The 23534-nt window shown below is 37.9% G+C and overlaps 1 protein-coding gene across 1 annotated transcript in view; it reads left to right on the top strand.

Annotated features, from left to right (window-relative positions):
* ATP9A (ATPase phospholipid transporting 9A (putative)) overlaps positions 1 to 23534 on the top strand; it is a 190770-nt gene that overhangs the window by 91777 nt on the left and 75459 nt on the right. The window contains exons 10-13 of the mRNA XM_069072428.1: positions 4713 to 4789; positions 8255 to 8415; positions 10694 to 10836; positions 13112 to 13224. Coding sequence (XP_068928529.1) covers positions 4713 to 4789; positions 8255 to 8415; positions 10694 to 10836; positions 13112 to 13224 — 494 coding nt within the window. The remainder of the gene's footprint in view (positions 1 to 4712; positions 4790 to 8254; positions 8416 to 10693; positions 10837 to 13111; positions 13225 to 23534) is intronic.

The following is a 23534-nucleotide window of genomic DNA, read 5'->3' as shown; positions in this document are numbered from 1 at the left end:
ACCTACCCAGCAAAACTGAGTATCATGTTTCAGGGTAAAATATGGTCATTCAGTGGAATAGAGGACTTTCAAGCATTCTTGCTGAAAAAACCAGAATTGAATAGAAAATTTGACATTCAGATACAGGAAGCAAGAGAAGCATGAGAAGGTAAACAGGGAAAAGAAATCATAAGGAACTTATCAAAGTTGAACTATTAACATTCCTACATGGAAAAACAAGAATTGTAACTTATGAAACTTTTCTCAGTAGTTGAAGGGAATAGAATTATATGTGTGTGTGTGTGTATGTATGTATGTCTGTATATGAGGCTATATGGGCATATGAATACATAATGTGAATGTGTGTATATATGTTTACAGGCATATATAGATAGAGGGCACAGGACCAATTTAACAGGAAGGGATGATACTTCAAAGGTGAAATTAAGAGGTGAGAGAGCAATATAATGAGAGGAGATGGGGAGAGACAGAATGGGCTAAACTATCTCATATAGAAGAGGCAAGGGAAAATGGTTACAATGGAGGGGAGGAATTGGAAGGCAAAAGGGAATGGGTCAACCTTATTCCCATTGAATTTGGCTTGAGGAGGGAATGAAATATACACTAAATAGGGTATCTCACTCTCCAGGAGAGTGGGGGGGAAGGGGATGAGAGGAGCGATGATGGAAGGGAGGGCAGGCTGGAGGGGAAGGAAGTTGGAAGCACCCACTTTTGAAAAGGGATGGGATCAAAGTAGAGAATAGAACAAGTGGGAGGTGGGATAGGAGGGAGGGAAATATAGTCAGTTTTTTACAATATATCTACTATGTTACTGTTTTGCATTAGCCACACATGTGCAACCTATACTGAACTGCTTATCTTCCCAGTAAGGGTGGGTGACAAGGGAGGAAGGAATGAATCTGTAATTCAAAGTTTTAAAATCAAATATCCAAATATATATATATATATATATATGTATATTTATACACTGTTATTAATACTATTTTACATGTAATTGGGAAATAAGATATACAGGCACTGGGGCATAGAGATCCACTGGAAAAGTCGAAAGGGGTAGGGGAGAAAATATGGGAGAGAGCAGATTGGAGGAGGGGATATCCTGTTGGACTGCTATTTTGGGGCGATGGGTAGGAGAAAAATGGGGAGAAAATTTGTAACTCAAAATCTGGCAGAAATGAATGATGTAAATCTGAAGTTAATAAAGAATTTGAAAAAAAATACTTAACATGGGAACTTTTCAGTACGAAAACAGGCTGAATTTCCTATATTTTGTTTCAGAAGTCCTCAGCCCCCCCTTGTACTAGCTCTTGTGGTTCTGTCATTACAATTCAAGTCCCAGTTAATTGGGGAAGCATTGTTCTGAAGCCCAGGCCTCAGCTAATTGGACTGGACTAGTGCACTTCAGCAGTGTCCTGGAGCCTGTGGTCTAGCCCTCAGACCAGAGTGCAGCAGAGCCTGTCATCTCTACCATCTGCTGTAGCCACAGGGTCCAGGTTGCTGCAGGAGTAGCCTGCCATCTGCTGATGAGAATGCTCAGCTTTCTCTCCACCTAGCCATCTGTCTGAGAATGCTGGTTGGAGTGCACATACAATATTAAATTTGAGGTTTTGAGCTTTCCAAATGTGCATTATATTTGGAAAAAAATATGCATTAAAATAATTTAGAAGATAATTTCAGATACTTTAGTTTGAGAATTTGGGTTTATTCTGCACTTGTTTAATCCTCTGTGTGTGTGTGTGTGTGTATGTGTTGCACAACCTTCAGATTTTTGTGCCTCGTTCTCATGTTTATGAGATACTTTACTTTATACCTCCCAGAGAACTTGGATTCAAATCATAGCTCTGCCACTTTCTACCTGGGTACCCTTGGACAAATAACTGGACCTTTCTGGACTCATTTACCTTATCTCAGAAATGAGATTGGTTAAGATGACCTCCAACATCTCTTCCATCCCTAAATATAAGTGTATGAATGCTACTCTTCTACCAGAGCATAGGTTGTTTATAGATCCAGTGTGTGCCACAGGCAGTAGATAAATGTTCATTAAATAAATAAATAAATGTTCATAGAGTTGCTTTGGTCTGCCTGTTGGTTTAAAACCATGGAAGAGAATAAAACTAAATTTTAAGGAATCTGGCTTTCTCTCAAGTGCTATCTTTCCCTTGAAACTAGAAACCATGAATACACAGCAATAATTCTTTTGTAACTGTGTTAAGCATTGTTCCTTCACATTTATTTTTTTTACTGCTAAAGTAAATCATTTGACTAATTATGATTAGAATTTATATGGATACACATTTGCACAAAGTCAAAAATTCTCAGTTGATTATTAATTGGCTTGGATTTTTAAAATCTGTTTTTAAATAGAGGCATGCTTTTCAAATTTCCAAATGACACAAGGCTAAATCTATGTTGGGGAATAAGGATCCAAAAAGATATCAACAAATGAGAACCTTGGGCCAGATCAAATAAGATGAAATTTAATAGGGATGGATGTTCAGGCTTATATCTGGGTTTAAAAAAATCAATTTACTGTGTAACATATATAACCTATGTAAAATGGGAAAATCTGGTTTTCAGTTTCTAAGTACAAGGTTTATGTGTCATCATGGACTTTAACCTGTGTGATAATGGCAGGCAAAAAAATTTGGTTTGATCTTCAGTACATTATGAGAGGCAGAGTCAAGGAACAGGGAGTTATTTCTCTTCAACTCTGTTCTGGTCAAATTGTGTGGAGAGTTGTGTTTAGTTTTAGGTCCCACATATGAGAAAAGACATCGATAAACTGGACTGTATCCAGAGAAGGGTGACCAGGATGTAGAAGGGCTTTTAGTTTATGCCAAATAAGGATCAGGAGAAAGAACTGGTTGATATTCAGCTTGGGGAATATAAGACTTGAGGCTGATGTGATAGCCATCTTCCGTTACTTTAAAATCTTTGATGTGACAGGGAAATTAGATTTCGTCACATTGGTCCTAGAAGGCAGAACTAGGAAAAATGAATGGAAATTTTAACTAAAAAAATTTTTTTGATGCAAAGTAAATATTGCTAACTATTAGAACTATCTAAAAGTAGAATAGACTTTCTTTGGAGATAGTGGATTTTCCCTCATTGGAGGTCTTCAAGAACAGGCTGACTGACTTTGTTAGGTGTTTATATTTCACCTTTAGGGGAGAAATCATTTTTTTTTAAAGAAAGAAAATTAAAAATAATGTGAGCAAATCATCTGACCAAACAACAGCTATCATATTCCAGTGGCATTGTTTTTTAGAGAGGTTGCTTCTGTGCCGTTAGTCTGGCTGTGCTCCATTACCTCCTTAGAGCAGCTTGGAAGTTAATGTTTACTGAGTGTCAGAGGAGATATTGACAAACTGGGCATGAGTCTGTAGCAAGTACAACCTCACAGCCATGTGGAAGATTGATCACTTCTACTGATTGGACAGCTCCAGTTGGCTCTGCAGCTGGAATCTCCTCTTTTTACAATTGTCTGTCGGGTTTCCATTACTGGATGTCATGATTTAATTCTGTATTCCTGAACCATTAGAATGTTATCACTAGTCTTAGTAGCAGAATTTAGTGACCACTTTGCCTTTGGATTGCTATTTAAGATCTCAGTCTTAGTTTTCTAAAAGTAGAGGTTGGCATACAGTTTCACATTGTCATTTAGTATAGTTTGCTTTTCCAAATATTCAATATGAAAAGATTTGTGATTTTACTGGCATGGAAAGCCTTTCCCTAGTATAGGTTGCAGCCCTTTGTTGTTCTAGGAGATAGTTTGATGAGTCTAAAAAATTCATCCCCTCTTGACCAGTCTTTTTATGAGCTTCTTCAACCTTAGTTTGGCTCTTCCTAGGATGACAGATTCATGGTCTGTTGCTAGACTTGAAGTCTCTTGAGCTTTGGTGAGACCTAAGAAAACTTAAACTTCATTGATAATGACTGTGAGAACACATAATAGTCATTCCACGAAGAAGCTTCAGGGGAGAACTTTAGAAAAGTGGGAGTTCCCCAAATATAATGCAAATTGTGCTTATCTTCTCCAAAGGGTAGCTTGGGAGTATATCCATCAACACAAATGTAGTAATTCTGAGATAATTCTCTTGAAGAGTTTTGATGACTCACTTAATTTATGTTTGAAATACCTCAGAGAAATTTTGAAGCATCTGCTATTGACTTTAAATAGATCTCATTACATCCTTAGGCATTGACTATGTGAAACAGACTAAATAAGACTAAATTTCTTGGACTCTGACTTGGGTTACACTGGGTACCATCAGATATGATGATTGAAAACTATGGAATTTAGGTATCATATCTTTTTTATTTTTTTTGCTTTTTGGAGGGCAGTTGGGGTTAAGTGACTTGCCCAAGGTCACATAGCTAGTTTTTTTGTGTTAAGTGTCTGAGGATGCATTTGAACTCAGGTTCTCCTGACTCCAGGGCTGGTGCTCTATTCACTGTGCCACCTAGCCACTTTAGGTATCATATCTTAATAGCTTACATTTTTATAGCATATACAAATTTATAAAATACTTTCCCCCACACACAACTGGGACTTGAACCCAGATCTTTTAACTCCATTTTCAGTGTTTTTGCTACACCTTCATGCCATCCCTTCTCCACCCCAAAGTAGTTTATTTTATTTGTAAGTAGCAATGTCTTCACTTATATTTCACTTTGTCTTTTCTTTTTTTCAATGATTTTGTGTTTAGGCACAGTTGTGGGTGTGGTCCTTTATACTGGTCGGGAACTACGGAGTGTCATGAATACTTCCAACCCAAGAAGTAAGGTAGGTTAGATGGGGTCAGCACAAATGGAAACCAACACAGTACTATCTCAGTATGTGTTGTTACTAAAGGTATGTATGTTAGGTATTATAGTAGTCTTGCAAAATTTTTTGAGTCTTGGGGTAAAGTTAGGTTTCTTTCTCTGATTGGGTGCATTATCAGGGTTATCAAATCAAGTTTATCAAATCCCTTGAGTAAAGGGATTGTTTCATTGATTGTATTTGTATCACCAGTGTCTTTCACTGTGCCTGAAACACATAGGCATTTAATATTTGTTGAGCTGTAGCTAGGAGAGACAAGGTAGGAAGGTAATTGCTTAGGCTGTAATACATGGTTGGGGCACTTGGGGACACTTTTTAAACTGATGCTTTCTATAATGTATGTATGTGTGTGTGTGTGTATATATATACACACACATTTTTTTTAAGCAATCGGGGTTAAGTAACTTGCTCAAGGTTAAACGGCCAGTTATTTCTGGGTGTGGTGCTGAGTATCTGAGCCCGGGATTCGATCTCCAGGTCATCCCAACACTGGAGCCGGTGCTCTTACTCAGTGAGCCACCTGGCCGCCCCAGAGTGTATATATTTTTAATGCCAGAAGATGCTCTTCTCAGTGATCTTTAGGGATTTATTTTGGGATAACCCAGGCAGACCTCTAATAAATTTTCCCCAGGAGCGAGCTCATGCCACCTCTGGTGAATACACCAACTCTCATAGGTCTTTGGGTGGTCATGTCTCCCCTACCATCGTCTGGATCAAAGTATCTGCATCTGGAAGCTGCAGAAACCTTCCTCATGTTAAAAGATAAACTTCCTTCCCTCTCAAACATAGTATCCCACTTCTTTTGGACATCCCCAGACTCAGGGAAATTGGAACTTTTCTTTTCCCTTTTTCTTCTACCTGTCCAATGCCTGTTTTTTCTCTCTCAAGGAACAAAATAATCATTTTGCTAGGCTTAACCATTGCTTAAAACAGTGCAAATTGAAATGCAATGAATAAAGTTCCCGTTTTAGAGAAAAATAATAATCCAGACTAAAATGGGTTCAAGTAGGGGTGATGTGGTGGACTTTGTGTTCGTTTTACCAAGAACTATCTGGCTAAGTTTGGCTCATCATCACATTGGTTGACAGTTGATTTTTTTTTTTTTTTTGCTATAGCAACTCATGACATATATCTACTAAGGAGTTTGGTGGGTTGCTTGCTGTCTGCCCTGTCAGAGGGAGTGCCCCTATGAATGAAATCACTGGTCTTTGAAATATTGAAATTAAGTCACCTGATTTCTCTTGATTTCAATTTCCTCCTGTAATATGAGGGCCTTGGACTAGATGGCCTCTAAAATCCTTTTCAGCTCTAAGACTGTGACACTTTGCCCATAAGTCAAATTGCATTTATTATAGGGAAAGCTCAAAACCTCCAGGGAACAATAACTTAGTGTGTATGATAGCTTAATCTTGTCTGGGATGCACAAAATGACAGCTCTAGACAGAGTGCAGGATTTCAAAATATAGTCTGTCATCTCGGTTTCTATAGTTATGTGAAGGGTGACAATTAGCAAAGAAGAGTTCTTAACTTGGGGTCTGTGAACTTCATTTTTTGATAATTGTATGTTAATACAATGAGTTTCCTTTTTAATCCTAGTACTTTATTTTTTGTATTTAAAAACATTTTTCTGGGAAGTATTCATAGACTTCACCATACTGCTGAAGGGAGTCAGGACACAGAGGAGGTTAAGGACCCTGGCCTTAGAATTTGAAAATAATTGTAAGATCACTTATTGGTGATGATTTTTTTTTGTAGGATGGTAGCTGTTATTTAGATTTATGCCAGATTCTGAGACTTGGAGAATTAGAAGGAGGAATCCATAGAGTCATAGACTCTCAGTGTGGGAAGGGAAATTAGAAATTATGTAGCTCAGCTCTCTCGTTTTATAGAGTTGAGGCCCACAATGGGGAAGTGACTTGAACAAGATTACATGTTGAGTTATTGGTTGAGTAAAGAATGAAACCTAGGTCTCCTGAATTCAAGTTTGGAGCACCTTAGACTTTTTTTGTGGTGAATTATGATGTCATATATGGGACTTTATAGAGTGGGGGCATAGTGTAGTGGATAGAGAGGTATACTTGTCTTCAGGAAGGCCTGGGTGTGAGTCCTGCCTCTGACTGGTACTGGGCAAGATATTTCATCTGTACATGCCCCTAGGCAGCTCTCTAAGGCCAGAAATTGCTCTGAAGGTGCTGATCTGCCTTGATATAGAGAGTTCTTCATGCAGAGCTCTCTGTATATGTGAAATCAACAGGTCTGATAAAAAAAAAATAGGACTGAGACCTTGTAGTTAACTTTTTTCTTTTTAATTGTCACTTTGTTTTTCGGGTGGGATTCCAATCCAATAAACATTAATTAAGTGCCTTCTATATGTCAGGCTCTGTGCTAAGTACCAGGAATGCAATTTAATAATGCTATCAAGGAGTTTTCAATCTAATGGGAAAGGATTTGAATTTTGAAATAACTGTATCTTGTCTCTAGTTTGAAAATGTCATTTAAACATTGAATAATAAATAATTTATAATGTAAAGACTTTTAAGTATTTTGGTTGTGGCAGTCTGCTTACATACACACATGTATAGACATGTACGTATACACGCACATCCAGCTCCTTGTTTTCTTTGTAGATAAACCTTCCTGATCTAATCTGCAAGGCTGTTCTATCAGCCTGAATTAGTACACTTTTATTTATTTGTTTGTTTTTTAACATATGAAGAAGGGACTTCCTGGTGAGGAAAAGTGATCCTTGGATCTAGACTGATTTATAGTACGTAGGGTGTCAAAGCGGGAAGGAAACAGAGATAATACAATGTAATCTTCTCTTTTTATAGAGTAAATTGAGAACCCAGTAAAGTAAATCCAGTGATTTTATCAAAGTCATATAACCAAATAACAGGGGTGGAGTTTGCACCCTGGTTTTCTCACTCCAGGGCTAGTACTATTTCCACAGTGCTTGTTGTCACATTGGCAACCTCTTTTCTTTGTGTCTAGGAGAGGGGAGAAAGGGACATTGTGAAGATTCTTTGAGTCTTGTGCTTTTGAGTTCTAATGTTCAGAGGCCAGTTATCTTGGCATCAGAAATCATAGGATTTAGAGCTAGAAAGGATTTTAGAGAACACCTGTTCCGCTTTCCTCATGTCACAGATGAGGAAAATGAGGATCAAAAAGGGGAAGTAACTTGCTCCAGGTCAGGTAGTAAGTACCAGAGCTGGGATGATTTGAACTCAGGTCCCTTGACTCCAAATCTAGTGTTCTTTCCACTATACCATGCTGGCTCTATCTCATCCTATTGCTGTCCATTGTGGATGAAGGCCTCAAATTAAAGGTATGCATCTCTCCAGGTGGGACAATCGGTTTCTAGCTAGGTATATGGGCATCAGGTGAAATATCTCAGACTGTCTTTCCCTCTTCCCTGTTTTCTTCAAGATTGGGCTTTTTGATCTAGAAGTGAACTGTCTCACGAAGATACTGTTTGGAGCTTTAGTTGTGGTGTCTCTCGTCATGGTGGCTTTGCAGCACTTTGCTGGTCGTTGGTACCTGCAGATCATAAGATTCCTTCTCTTGTTTTCCAATATTATTCCTATCAGGTAAGAGGTCTGAGGAACCTGTGTTTTCATGTCGTCATCATTTAAATGTGTATTGACCTTCTTTAATGTACGATTTCTTTTTCCAACATCATGCTGAATGACCTTTCTGAGTATTAAAAGGGGGCAGACTCTTCTTTAGGATAGGTGTAGTAAAAACAGTGCTGGAATGAGAGCCAAGAAGGAAGCTTGAGTTAGAGTCCTGCTCTGTAATGGTGAGCAAGTCAATGAATGTGTCTCAGTTTTATGTCCTATAAACTGGGCAGAGTAATACTTGAGTTACCTGCTAGATAGAGTTGTTCAGGAACTGTTAAACTTTTTTTTTTTTTATTATTTTTGGAGGGGGGAAAGCAGGACAGTTGGGGTTAAGTGACTTGCCCAAGGTCACACAGCTAGTAAGTGTTAAGTGTCTGAGGCCAGATTTGATTTTGTTTTTACATCACTGCCACTTCTGGATATATGCCTTCCCTCTCCTATACTTCAGTTATTCAGTCGATAACCATTTATTGACTGGCTGGCTATACTAAGAAAGCTGTCCTTTGTAACAAAGGATAAAAAAGGGAGGCAAAAAAGCAATTCAGTAAAACTGCTCAACATACCAATTATTTTGCCATCTATACAATATTCTGCACTTATAGTCCCCCACCTTTGCAAAGACCACCTGATCTTTCAAGATCTAATGTGGGTCTAGTCATTTATAGAGCCCAAAATAAATGCTTTTTAATAGAAACTTTAAGAGACATCTAGGTAGTTCAGTGGATAGAGCACTGGGCCTGGAGTCAGGAAGACCTGAATTAAAATCTGACCTCAGACACTTACAAGTTGTGTGAACATGAGCAAGTCATTCAACCCTGTTCGCCTCAGTTTCCTCATCTGTGAAATGATCTGGAAAAGGAAATGGCAAACTATTTTAGTATCTTTATCAAGAAAACCCCACAGACAGCATGAATGACATGACTGAACAACAATGACAACAACCTTTAATGTATACCTTCTTTCTTAATTACATGTTGCCTGTATTTTCTTTAACTATTTCATGTGATAATAAAAGCAATAACTTAGTTTCTGTAATGTTCAATGATTTGTAAAGTACTTTCCACACAACCTTGTGAGGTAGATAGTGGGTTCCTATTCTCATTTTACAGATGAAAAGACTGAGGTCCAGAGGAGGGAAGCGTCTTACTCTTAGTCACACAACCAACAAGTGACAGAGACAGGACTCACACCCACATTTTCTGACTCTTAATCACTTCATCTGTTCCATTGTACCATGCTTAAAGAGAAGGCATCATGGAATCATAGAGTTAGAAGGCTCCTTAGCAATTAGATGGTCTAAGCCCTTCATTTTCTGGATGAATTTTCTAGACAGAGAACTGAAGTGACACGTACAAGCTCATATAGCAAATAATTGACAGAGGTGGGTTCAAGCTCACTTCTTCCAAGTCTAAATTAATTATTTCTGCAATACTATATGCTGCCTTTTTAATTGTTAGGCTTTGTTTTCTTACTTACATAGTTGCATCCCCCTTTAGAGCAGACTCTGATTTCTAGGATCATAGGATTTAGAGTGGGAAGGAACTTTAGAGATCATCTTGTTCTAGTCCCCAACCCCACCCCTGTAGCTTTGTTTTTCAGGTGAAGAAACTGAGGCCTGAGAGATTATGGCTTCTCAGCATGCCTAAGACAGAGCTACACATACATAAAGCACTAAAATTTTATTTGAAAGAGCAGAAGAGCTATATGTGAGACAGTCACTCATCCTTTCACTAACTCATTTATCCTTTAATCTGCCTGTTCCTTCTATCTATCTCTGTTGCTTACTACCTGTAGCATCACCTTGGTCAAGTTACTTGGCTTTCTTGGACCTCAATTTCCATATCTGCAGGTTGGATCACCTTCAAAGTGCTTTATAGCTCTAGAGTTATGAACCTATTCCTATACTCAGTAACATTTGTTCAATGACCTTAAGGTACAAGAACTCATTCTAGAAATTATAGAGAATAAAAGGAAGACAGAGACATAGTCATTGTCCTCACAGAACTCATAATCTAGTTGAGGAGCTCAGTCAAAGATATCTGACTGGAGAGGGAGAACATACTGTATTAGTGCAGAGGAGAGGTACGGTAATTGTATCAGGGAAATAAAGATTCCTTGGATTTTGGTACTTGGTCAGTATTTAGGGTCTGTATGAATCTAAGAACATTGTTCACTAGTACATCATTGACATAGAAAATGATTTCTCAGATTCTTCAAATCCTGTTGCTTTTTTTTTTCTGGACAGTTTGCGTGTCAACCTAGACATGGGGAAGATTGTATATAGCTGGGTGATTCGCAGGGATTCAAAAATTCCTGGCACTGTGGTTCGTTCCAGCACAATTCCTGAGCAGCTTGGGCGGATCTCCTATTTACTCACAGACAAAACAGGTAACCTGTTAATTGGAGAGCAGTAGTTCAAATGTAGAATGAATGCTTGAGCATAATACTTTCTTCACTGTGGTGAGTTTTAAAAAATTTTTGTTTTCCAATTATTTAACATTTTTTTCTTTTCTTTGCTGCTGCCTTTTCCCCTTTGGGGGAAAAAAGAAAAAGAAAATCCTTGTAAAAATATTTGTAGTCAAGCAAAATAAATTTCCAGATTGGCCTTGTACAAAGAGATATGTCTCATTTTGCATTTTGAGTTCATCATCTCTCTTTCTGGTAGGTATCCAGCTTCAGCATCAGGCCTCTGGTAACATGGATGGTCATTGTATTAATTCTTCTTCTTCTTCTTCTTCTTCCTTCTTCTTCCTTCTTCTTCCTTCTTCTTCCTTCTTCTTCCTTCTTCTTTCTTCTTCTTCTTTCTTCTTCCTTCTTCTTCCTTCTTCTTCCTTCTTCTTCCTTCTTCTTCCTTCTTCTTCCTTCTTCTTTCTTCTTCTTCTTCCTTCCTTCCTTCCTTCCTTCCTTCCTTCCTTCCTTCCTTCCTTCCTTCCTTCCTTCCTTCCTTCCTTCCTTCCTTCCTTCCTTTTTGGAGGGCAATTGGGGTTAAGTGACTTGCCCAAGGTTACATGGCTAGGTTTGTGTTAAGTGTCTGAGGCTCGATTTGAACTCAGGTCCTCCTGACTCCCAGGCTGGTACTCTATTCACTGCACCACCTAGCCGCCCCATTAATTAGGGTTCTTAAGCCTTTTAAAGTTGTTTACATGTTGTTTTATAAATTGTTCTCCTGGTTCTACTCACTCCAGTCTGTATCACTTCATAAAAGTCTTCCTATCTGTTTCTGAAACTATCTCTATTTTAATTTCTTATGGCACAATAGTATTCCTCTACATTTATATAACTTAATTTGTTCAGTCACTCACCAGCTAATGGGCACCCTTTTATTTTTCAGTTCTTTGTGTAATTGAAATTAATAAGAACTTTTTCTCTCGGAAGATTAGAGAAATGTGTTCCTGCTTCTTTGAATTTTTTGGAGAATAGGAGCAGGTTGCTTCTTTGTTGGGATGTTCTCTTTCTGAAAATAGGCTTGGTCATTAATTTTAGGAATTGTACTTGTTACAGGGATACTTTTTACAGAGAAAAAGTTATTTTTCCGATTATATGTAAAAGCAATTTTTAACATGTTTTTTTTTTAATTTGAGTTCCAAATTCTTTCTCCTCCCCTCTTATTGAGAAGGCGGTCAATTTGATATAGGTTATACATGTGTTGTTTTGCAAGACATATTTCCATATTAGTCATGTTGTAAAAGAAAACAGACAAAACTTGAAAAAAATAAAGAAAATGAAAATTAGTGTCCTTTGTTCTGTAATCAGAATCTATCAGTTCTTTCTCTGGAGATGGATAGCATTTTTATTTTTCATCATAAATCCTTCAGGATTGTCTGGATCTTTGTTTTTCTGCAAATAGTGAAGTCATTCATAGCTGATCATCATACAGTATTGCTGTTACTGTGTACAATGTTCTCTTGGTCCTGCTCACTTCACTTTATATCAATTCATAAAAGTCCAGGTTTTTCTGAAAGCATTCTGCTATAACATTTATATTTCATCACAATCATATACCATTACTTATTCAACCATTCCCGAGTTGATGAGCGGACTCTCAATTTCGAATTCTTTGTTACCACAAAAAGAGCTGCGATAAATATTTTTGTAGGTCCTTTTCTTTTTCTGTAGTTTTATTTTTTTTATCTCCTTTTAATCTCTTTAAGATACAGATCTAGTAGTACTATTGCTGAATCAAAGGGTATAAACAGTTTTATAGTGGTTTGGGTATAGCTTCAAATTTCTGTCCAGAATGGTTGGATCGGTTCACAACTCTACCAGCAGTGCATTAGTGTCCCAATTTCCCCCCATCTTCTATAACATTTGTCATTTTCCTTTTCTGTCATATTAGCCAATCTGATAGGTGTGAGGTGGTACCTCAGAATTGTTTTAATTTGCATTTCTCTGATCAGTAGTATCTTAGAGCGCTTTTTCATATGATTATAGATAGCTTTGATTTCTTCATCTGAAAACTGCTGCCTTATATCCTTTCGCCATTTATCAATTGGAAAATGACTCATGTTCTTATAAATTTGATTCAGTTCTCTATATATTTGAGAGATAAGGCCTTTATCATAGAAATTTGCTGTAATTTTTTTTCCAGTTTTATACCTTCCTTTTAGTCTTTACTGCATTGGTTCTGTTCATACAAAAACCCTTTTAATTTAATATGTTACAGGGACTCTTACCCAGAATGAGATGGTCTTTAAACGACTCCACCTTGGAACAGTTGCTTATGGATTAGATTCAATGGATGAAGTACAGAGCCACATATTTAGCATATACACCCAGGTAAAGTAATTCCAGGTTGCTGTTTCTAAAGAAAATTAAATTTTCTCTGTTCTTCAATAAATTGATATATGGTTAAATTTTTTTCTGTCTAATTTTTCTATCTAATTTTTAAAATTTAAATTAAATTTAAATTTAAAAAATCTAATTTTTTCTATATTAGACCTTCCCTTTGAATGCCTTGCTTAATGTTTATGATCTAAGGGTTGTTAAACAATATTATTGCCATTATATATTGCTGTTAAATATTGAGTTATTTTGATGTATGGGTAGAAGACATTTTGTCAGAAGAGGGACTTGAAGTTGATGTTTTGCACTACTGAATCAAATGTTTTTTTTTGTTTTTGTTTTTGCTTTTTGGAGGGCAATTGGGATTAAGTAACTTGCCCAAGGTCACATGAATCAAATGCTTTTTAAAACATAATCAACAAATAGTAAGCACAGGTGACTTTTGTATTCTTTTCATCTTTCAGTCCATTATGAGATGCTAAATATGTGGTCCATTGTATATAGTGTTTCTTGCTAATACTTGCCTGTTTCCTTTTAGTGTCCTTTGTTGATTCCCTTAAAGCTAGTGCCTTCCCTCTGTTGACCATCCTTAGTTTATCTTGTATTTCCCTTACTGGTACACGATTGTTTGCATGTTGTCTCCCTCATTAGACCATGAGCTACTTGAGTATAGGGACGGTATTTTTGCTTTTGTTTTTATTCCTAGTCCTTAGCACAGTGCCAGGCACATAATAACTGCTTAATAAATACTTGTTGACTTATTATCAAGGATATTCTCAGTGTATATCTAGATGTTTGAGTATATTTGAAGATAATCAAACATACTGAAATGCTAATGAATCTTGGGAGCAATGTAATATGATAATAATGATGATAACTGGCGTAGAAGCCTTCCAACTCTACAAAGTCATTTAAATACTTTATTTCATTTCAACTTTATGACTGTCTTCCAAAATATTATTTTTTCCCAATTTGGAGATGAAGAAACTGAGACTCTGCAAGGTTAGGTGACTTGTTTATAGTCTAAGTATCAGTACAAATTTGAACCCAAGTCTTCCAGACTCAAAGTTCAGCCCTCTATGCACCTGTGCATCATTATCTTCCTGAAGTCAGGATGCTGTTTGTATTAATATTTATTTACCAAATAAAGGAAGAGTCATAGAACTTTAGAGTTGGAAGGATTTCTTAGAGATCATCTGATCTCTTATTCACTAGAGCACTGAATGTCACAATCATTGTTGACATCTAATGAACTTCTTAAATGTCTGCTGTCATTCATAGCAGGAATACTAGAATTTCTAAGTTATAGCTTAAAAATATAAGAATAACTGCTGTAGTGCAGAAACATGAAGCATTTAAAAATTGTTAAAGTAACATTGTATTTTAACACCAGCAATTTGCTCTTTTGAAACAGATTAGGCAAAACAATGTTACATGTTTTAGACAGTTTTATGAAAAATTGTTATAAATGGGCAAGCCATGGGGCAAATGATATTACTAGGTTTAGGTTGAAGTGCATTAACAATGTTTATTTCAGAACAAATGTTATGGGTACTATGCCTTTTTTTTCTTTGTAATAATACTTTTGTCTTTTATAGCTCACAAAGTATCTCACATGTGTTCTCTTATTTAGTCCTCACTGCAATGGTCTGAAGTAGTTAGGATGGGTGGGAGCATACTAGTTTTATAAATTAGTAGATTAAGATTCAGAGAAGCGAAGAGCTTTGTTTAAATTCTAGTCTTTCTGAGTCTGAGCCCAATACTTTATCCTTCATACTATCTAGCTGCCAAATGTCCCGTAGGCATCTCAAGCTCCACATATCCAAAACTGTCCTCATTATCTAAACACTCATCTACTTTCGACTGCCCCATTTTTTCCTTTTTCTTTTTGGCAGGGGAGGAGAGGAGGAGGAGAGTGGTTTTTATTTATATTTTTTGAATTTTACTTGTTTTATTCTGAACTTGAGAAATTAAAAACAAGCATTTCTGTAACAGTAGAAAAAAAGATGATCGTACATAAAACTTTAAATCTGTTATGTACAACTTGCTATGCCCTTTGACCCATGCAACTACTATTCCCTGTTTTTTTTTTTCAAGGACACCACCATTTCTTCAGTTATAGAGATTTGCAAATGCAAAGTCATCTTTAACTCTTCCCTCTCATCCAGTATAAGAAGTCAGTTGCCAAGACTTACCAATTCTACCTCCAAAATATTTTTTATATCTGTCTCCTTTTCTCCACTGACATCACAGATGTCCTAGTTCTACCCTGGTAGATGGTATCTGAGGTAGGACTTAAGCCCAAGACTTCACTGTAAATTCTGTAGTACAGGAAACTACATTCCCTCTCTTCTACTCTTGCTCATGGTAATTAAAAAAATCTTTTTTTGGCAAGCTTCAAAAATTGACTGAAGCCATCCAGGATCTGTAGCAGAAAGGGGCCTAGAGTAAGAGTTATGGTTGCAACTGGGCTTGTGTGTACCAGTGAGGAGCAGCATGTCCTGATAGGAAAGCACAGCACTCTTATTTTGGCCAGTTGCATGAGTAGTAACCTGGGCATGAGGCTTCTGAAACCTTTGTCAAAGATGTTAGTCTGCTTTTCTTGGTGAGAAATTCTTCTCTCCTCCTTCCCCCAATCTCTCTAAAAAGATGGTGAATATTAAGGTGTGAAATTTCTTCACTATCTGTTACAGTTTTTGTGATGAGAAAAGGTGTATATGATTTGAATGTTTGTCTTTTCTCAGGATAAATGTGCCTAAAGTAGCCAAAATTTTGAAAGTTGATGGGGAGGGGATGACAAGTCTAAATGTACTCACTGCTTGAAGTGTTTTGAATTTTTACACTTGCTAATATCCCTTTACATATAAACACTCATACACCTATGTATAGAATTAGTGAAATAAATTAACAAACATTTATTGAATGCCTACTTTTGCCTACTGTACTCTTAACCTCTTCTAAGTGTATAAGCTGAAGAATATGTGCCGGCCTATAGTGACAGAGGTTGTTTCCCTGTTGGATTTACCTATATCAGTGAAACCACAGGCCCAGTACTCATGTCCCCCATCCTCTAATGTGCCAGGAACTGGTAATACAATTAAAGAAATGAAATAATCTCTATTCTCAAGGAACATATAATTTGTTTGAGGCGATAACATGTTTGTTTTTAAGTATTGATGTGCTTGAATCATTCTCTAACAGACCATAACATTTGCAAAAAAAAAGTTTGTTTTTTATAGTATTTTATGGTTGACAAAGTGCTGTCATATCCACCTTATTATTTGATCCTTACAACCGCTCTCTGAGGTAGGATGGACACATCATAATGATGAAGAGGAAAAATGAGACTGACTCCATCTTGTAGCAGTGTTAACAGTTAGAACTGATATAACAAGCAAATGCTTGTGAAATCACAATTAATGTTTATGAGCCTGAATGTTTTAAAATGCAAGACATAGTTATTGAGTTCAAGAATGTAAACATAGAGAACAGAAAATGTTGTAACATCCTTTACTATTGCTTAATCTGTTCCCCCTTTAAAAATCCAAAGCTGTAACATAGGACTGGAGCAGAACTCTGGTCAGTCAGACTCTGTTTCTTCTTGTTTAAACAAGTAAAACCTCTTGACTTTAACAAATAGTATAAGTACAAAATAAACACAGGATAGTTAAGGAGGGAGGGCACTAGCAGTGGAGAAGAACAGGGAAGTCTTTATGTAGAAAGTTGTGTTTGATGTTTTCTTGAAGGATGGAAGGGATTTTCTATGAAGCAGAGGTTGGGGGTGGTGGGAGGGGAAGCATCTCCAGGCCTTGTCCAGAGCACTGGCACTACTGCATGAATCCCTGAGGGAAGTCAGCAAGGGGCCAGTGTGACTTCCATTGATCTGTGCAAACTGTGCCAATGGGATTCCCATCTCCTCCTACACCTCTGTATAAGACTTCCACTTCCTACTGTGCTCTCTTGATCTCCAGCCTCAGGTGAGAAGAGGAGTGACCTTTCCTCAGACTTTGGGCCTTCCTTCTCCTGCTGTGTCTGTTTGCTTATGGAACAAGAAGAGAAAAGTTGGTAGGTAGCAGGACTTCCATCTTTTCCTGCTCTGTCTCTAGTCTTCAGAGGGAAGAAGAGAAGTGAAATGAAGCCTCTCTTCTGATCTTGTGCCTTTTTACTCATGCCTGGCCACACCCAACATGTTCCAGTGATTCAGAACCGCTGTAGGTCTCCATCCAAACCCTACTCCCTACCATCCAGTTCTTTATTTCCATCCCTCACACCCTCTCATCCTAAAGTAGCATCCAAATGCTTCCCATCTCTTTCACTATACTCTCTGGAATGCTTGTTATATAGGCAACAAACTTGCCCTCGTCTTAATCTTCATCTCCCATAACTGTAATAAGCGGGATCTGATTTCCCCTGATGACACAGCCTCCCTGGCTGCACCTTCACTCATTCCCCTCTGCTCACTGATTGAGGTAGGGGAATTGGGTTATTCCTTCCTCTCCATTACCACTTCCAGGTTCTCCTACCTCCATCACTCAGTCAGTAACTTATCCACCTTTGAGGTTCATACAATTCATACATACCAACCAATCAAAATCCTGGTAATTGTTGACTACAGACCTCCAATTCACTCCCCTTCCTTCCTTCCTCAATGAGTTCAATACCTGCCTCACAATTTTTTTTCTCCTTAATTCCTTCCCTCATGCTAGAGGACTGCAGTGTTCTCTCTCTCTCTCTCTCTCTCTCTCTCTCTCTCTCTCTCTCTCTCCTTTTTCTCTCTTATTAGGTCATCACCCTGGTGCACTAACTACTTTTTTCTCTTTTTCTCATCTTTACCTCTTGGTGACTCAGTTCAACCCTACACCATCCTCTTGTCTTGAATCCCTATTTCCCTTATATTACTGATTGTACCCTGCCAAGTCTCAGAACCATTCTCTTGGATCATTCCAACATGTGATCCAATTTGGATCATTCTTTTGTTACCTTCGCTCCTACAAATCTGCTGAACAAAGGTAGAGAAAATCATTAAGTCACTTTGCTTGGGTCCACTACAGATTTATATTACATAACCTTAACTTAGGGTCCTCAGCTCCTAGGCAATCCTTCTGCACATCTCTTATTAACTTCCTATCCCATTTTCCAGTGGCTCTTACAAATCTTTCCATTACTATTCAAACCTCCTATGGCTCTTCCTCCCCCACCCCCCGCTGAAAATCTTGCCTCATGTTTTACAGAAGAAATTGAGGCCATACACTGTGAGCTCTCTCTTCTCCTCTCTTCCACTCAGATGCCTTCTGCCACTCTCTCCTCCTTCACCCTTGACTCACACACAGAGATGGCCCTGTTCCTTACTAAGATAAACCTTTCTCCCTGTACAAGCAATCCCATTCTGTCCCATATGCCACAACAGATTCTACCTTTTGTCATCCCCACTCACTTACTTATTTTCAGTCTCTTGTGTACTGACTCTTTTCTTACAAATGTGCTCATGTCTCCCCCATCCTCAGGAAGAAATCCTCACTTGATCCTTTCATTTCTACTAGATCTATTCTGTTCTTTGTAGCTAAACTTCAGAAGACTGTCTATAATGGCTGCCTCTACTTTCTCTCTTCTACTCTCTTTTTTTAACCCCCAATGATCTGACTTCTGACATCATGATTACACCAAAACCATTTTCTCCAAAGGTACCATTGATCCCTTAATTGCCAAATCAATGTCCTTTCTCATTCCTCATTCCTCTTGACCTCTCTCCTGCTTTTAAGGCATTGGTCACCTTTTTGTCCTTGGTACTCTCTTCTGTACAGGTTTTTGGGATGCTACTCTCTCCTGGTCCTTATCTTATCTATCAGACTGCTCCTTCTCAGTGTTCTTTGCTGAATCCTCATCTGATCAAACCTTCTAGCCATAGGTATCCCACGGGATTTGATCCTTGGCTGTCTTTTCTTCTTCCTTCATGCTACTTGACTCATCAGCTACCATAGTTATCATTTTTATGCTGATGATTCTTAGATCTATGTATCTTGCTCTAAATCCTATGCTGACTTCCAGTCTCACATCTCCAGTTCCTTTCAGACATTTCAAACTAGGTATCTGGTAGACATTTTAAATTCAGCATGTCTTAAACTAAACTCATCTTTCCCTCTAGTTCTCACCCCATACTTCTCTGTCCCTGTCAAGTGCACCTCCATGTTCTCAGTCCTCCAGGTTTGCAACCTAGCTGATCTCTTTAGTTCCTTATTCTTATCTCCTATATGTAGCTTGTTGCCAAGATCTATTGCTTGCTCCTTTGTAACATTTTTCAGATGTGCTCCCTTCCATGCTCTGATATTGCCACCATCTTGGTATAGGCCCACATCATCTCATGGTTGGATTACTGAAAGAGCTTGTTGGTGGGTCTGCCTGCCTCAACCTTCTCCCCTCTCTAGTCTATCCTCCATTCAGCTGCCAAAGTGATTTTCCTGAAGGGCAGTTCAGACCACATTACTCCTCTACTTAATAAATTCCCTATCACCTCCAGGCTCAAATACAGTATCCTTTGTTTGACATTCAAAGCTCTTCTTTATAACTTAGCTCCTTACCTTTCTTGTCTTCTTATGCTTTACTCCCCAATATGTACTCTTTGATCCAATAACCCTGGCCTCCTGACTGTTCCATGAATAAAATACTTCATCTCTTGGAACTAGGCATTTTCTTTGGCTGTTCCCCATCCCTGGGAATGTTCTCCCCATCTCCACCATCTGGCTTTGCTGATTTCCTTCAAGTCCTTACTTAAATTCCATCTTCTTTAGAAAACATATCCTAATCACTCTTAATTCTATTACCTTCCCTCTGTTTATTATTTTCTTTTTATCCTGTTTGTAGCTAATTTGTACATATTTATTTACTTGTTGTCTCTGATTAGATTGTAAGCTTCTTAAGGTTGTCTTGTCTCTTTTTGCATCCACTGTACTTAGCACAGTGTCTGGCACACAGTAGACACTTAATAAATGCTTATTGCATGACTGACAGGTAGGGGATAGAGAAAAATGAAATAGTTTCTGTCCTCAAGAAGCTTTGAAAGAAACAAAAGAGAAGAGTATACTTCTTCTGTGTGTCAGTTTCTTCCTCTCGAAAGTGAGGATTTTGACCTACATTATAAGGTCTACTTTGGCACTGACATTGTTTTATTAGATTTTTTGTTCTAGGGTACAGTTTTAGTGCAGTTTAAATTGCTATGATTCAGACAGAAGAGAGAAAAGAAAGAGGCACAAATTCTTCTTACAAGCAAAATCCTTTTCCCTGCTTCAGCAACTCATAATGATGTTTTTGAAGCCCAAATATCTATCTACTTATGTAATTTAATCCTCATAATATTATTGTGAGGCAGCTTATCATAGTGGATTGAAAGTTTCCCTTGGGACCAAGAAAACATGGGTTCAAATACAGCCTCTGAAACATGCTGGATACATTACCCTGGGCAAGTCATATAATCACTTAGTGCCTTAGGCAACTTTCTAAGACAAGTGCCAAGTATAACTTAAGTTGCAGAAAAAATGCTGACTTGTATTGGTAGACTTTCCTCATCTAGGACTTCCCCATTCCAATGACGTCACTGGTCTAGTCATATTCCTGTTCCTTATAATATTATATAAAATATGTTGGAGGTGGGAGGCGAAGAAGGTCAGGTTAATTTAATTACCATTACCTATGCTTGGTGGGGTGAGAAACCCTATGTCATAGATGCCACTTGCTGGCAACTAAGATTTTATTCAGTCATTCCTTGCCTTTTTATTTTGTCTCTTCATGGTCATAGAATATAATTGCTGCAAGGGATCCTGGGACATAATATTTAGAATGCTGGAGCTGAGAAGGACCTTGGAACAAAGAACAGGGAATGTTATAGTTGCAATGGATCTTAAAGGTGATGTAGTTGAAACTCTTGATTTTTACAGATAAGGACACTGAGATGCAGGCAGATTATCTTTCTTTGTTCTTTTCACTGAAATTCATGTGCATAAGAGTTTTCCTCTATCACTTGGAAGCACTGCATTGCTGATTTTAATGGTGGCTTTTACTTCTTATTCTTCTTCCTGTCCCTTTCTGTACAACAGATGGATACAGGAGGCAAAACTCCCTCAGTATACTTTTTATCTACAATGGATCTTTTTCTTTACTCAGTTTGAGATGTATTGTCTGCCCAGCTCACCAAATGAGGACCCCGGGAAATCGTTTCTACCACAGATCTATTGCTAGTTAAACAGAGCAAAGGCAAAACTAATGTGTCAGTGACCAGACCAACATTTTTCTGTAATAAAGCCATTGGATGGTAGCCAAACTTTGTTGTAACATGACAAAAATGCCTCAAATGCTATTTGCATGATTGCCTTCATGTAATATTTACATAATTCTTCCTCTGGAACTAGCTGTACCTGATAATATGCTTTTTGCTGAAAGTTGTGTTTTTAAGGAAACAATTGATGGTGCCAGTTGAATATGTGTGCCTGTGAGGTAGTTATACCTTAATTTATATAATAGTTATGTTTCTAAGAATTCAATTCAACTCAACAAACACTTATTAAGTAATTACTCTCTCTAAAAAACTGGTCTGGGATTGATGAAACAAAGACAGAGAAAGAAGCAGCCAGTTCCTCCCTTCATGTAGCATACATACATTTGTTTAGAACTCAAGTCAGTAAGCATTAAGTGCCTACTCTGTGTCAAGCACTGTGCTGGCTAAGGAGTACTAAGCTAGAAATTGTTGAGTCATTTTAGTCCTGTCTTACTCTTTGTGACCCCATTTGGGGTTTTCTTGACAAAGATACTGTAGTGGTTTGCCATTTCCTTCTCCAGGTCATTTTACAGATAAGGAAACTGAGGCAGACAGGATTAGGTGACTAATTCAGGGTCACACAACTAGTGAGGGTCTGAGGCTGGAGTTGAGCTCAGGTCTTTCTGACTCTAGACTCAGTGCTCTATCCACTGTGCCCCCAGCTGCTCCATTGAGCTGGAGGTAGAAGTTTATGTTATTGTTCAAAAACTAAGTCATTCCCTAGGGCAATTTGCTATTTTTTGAGTAATTCTATCTTTAATTAATGCTTTTGTAATGTGTGCAGCTTATTTGTAAAGTGAATAACCATCTCCATAGGGAAGGAGACTTGACTAATTTCATTAGTGAGCCTTAGGTGAAGAAATTCCCAGTTCCAATGTATGTTAGTCTCTTTTCTGCACTTAAAAGTATTAAGAGAATTGCATATAGCAAGTGACTTGCCTAAGGTCACACCCCTAGAATGTGTCACTGGCGAGACTTGAATCTGGGTCTTTCTGGTTCTGAGGCCAGATCTCTATCTTCTATACCAGGTTTCTTCTCTCATAATTAATCTTTTGTATACAGTTTCATATATATATATATAACTTTTTGGAGGGGAGAAGGCAGGGCAATTGGGGTTGAGTGACTTGCCCAAGGTCACACGACTAGTGTTAATTGTCTGAGGCCAAATTTGAACTCAGGTCCTCCTGACTCCAGAGCTGGTGCTCTATTCACTGTGCCACCTAGCCACCCATAAAGTTAGATTTTCATACGTTCAGTAAATATCAAGTGCCTACTGTGAATTAGCTGCAATATTATGGCTGATTTTAGAAGAGGAACATTTATTTTTTTAACATATTTTTTATTTTTAGTTTTCAGCATTCATTTCCATAAGACTTTGAGTTCCAAATTTTCTCCCCATTTCTCCCCTACCCTACATCCCAAGATGGCAAGCACACTGATTACTCCTTCCCCCAGTCTGCTCTCTTATATTTCCCCTCCATCCTCCCCCAACCCCTTCCCCCTTGTGGGGCAAGATGAATTTCTATACCCCATTGCCTGTATATCTTATTTCTGGTTGCATGTAAAAAGAATTTTTTTTAAACATTTGTTTTTAAAACTTTGAGTTTCAGATTCTCTCCCTTCTTTCCTCCTCACCCATTCCCCACTGAGAAAATAAGCAATTCAATATAGGTTATACATGTGTAGTTATGGAAACCATTTCCATAGTAGTCATATTGTGAAAGATTAAGTATATTTCCCTCCATCCTATCCCACTCCCATTTATTCTGTTTTCTCCTTTGACCCCATCACTTTTCAAAGGTGTTAGCTTCTGATGACCCCCTCCACCAATTTGCCCTCCTTTTTATCATTCCCTCCTCTTATCTCCTTTCCCCCTACTTTACTGTAGGGTAAGATACCCAATTGATTGTGTATGTTATTCCCTCCTTAAGCCAAATCCAATGAGAGTAAGGTTGACTCATTCCCTTTTGCCTCCCTGCTCTTCCCCTCCATTGTAACA

Source organism: Petaurus breviceps, unplaced genomic scaffold (assembly GCF_028583685.1).
Source record: "Petaurus breviceps papuanus isolate PSGF00001 unplaced genomic scaffold, PetGlider_PUasm1.0 90847, whole genome shotgun sequence".
Classification (NCBI taxonomy): Eukaryota; Metazoa; Chordata; class Mammalia; order Diprotodontia; family Petauridae; genus Petaurus; species Petaurus breviceps.
This window is presented reverse-complemented; position numbering and strand designations above follow the sequence as displayed.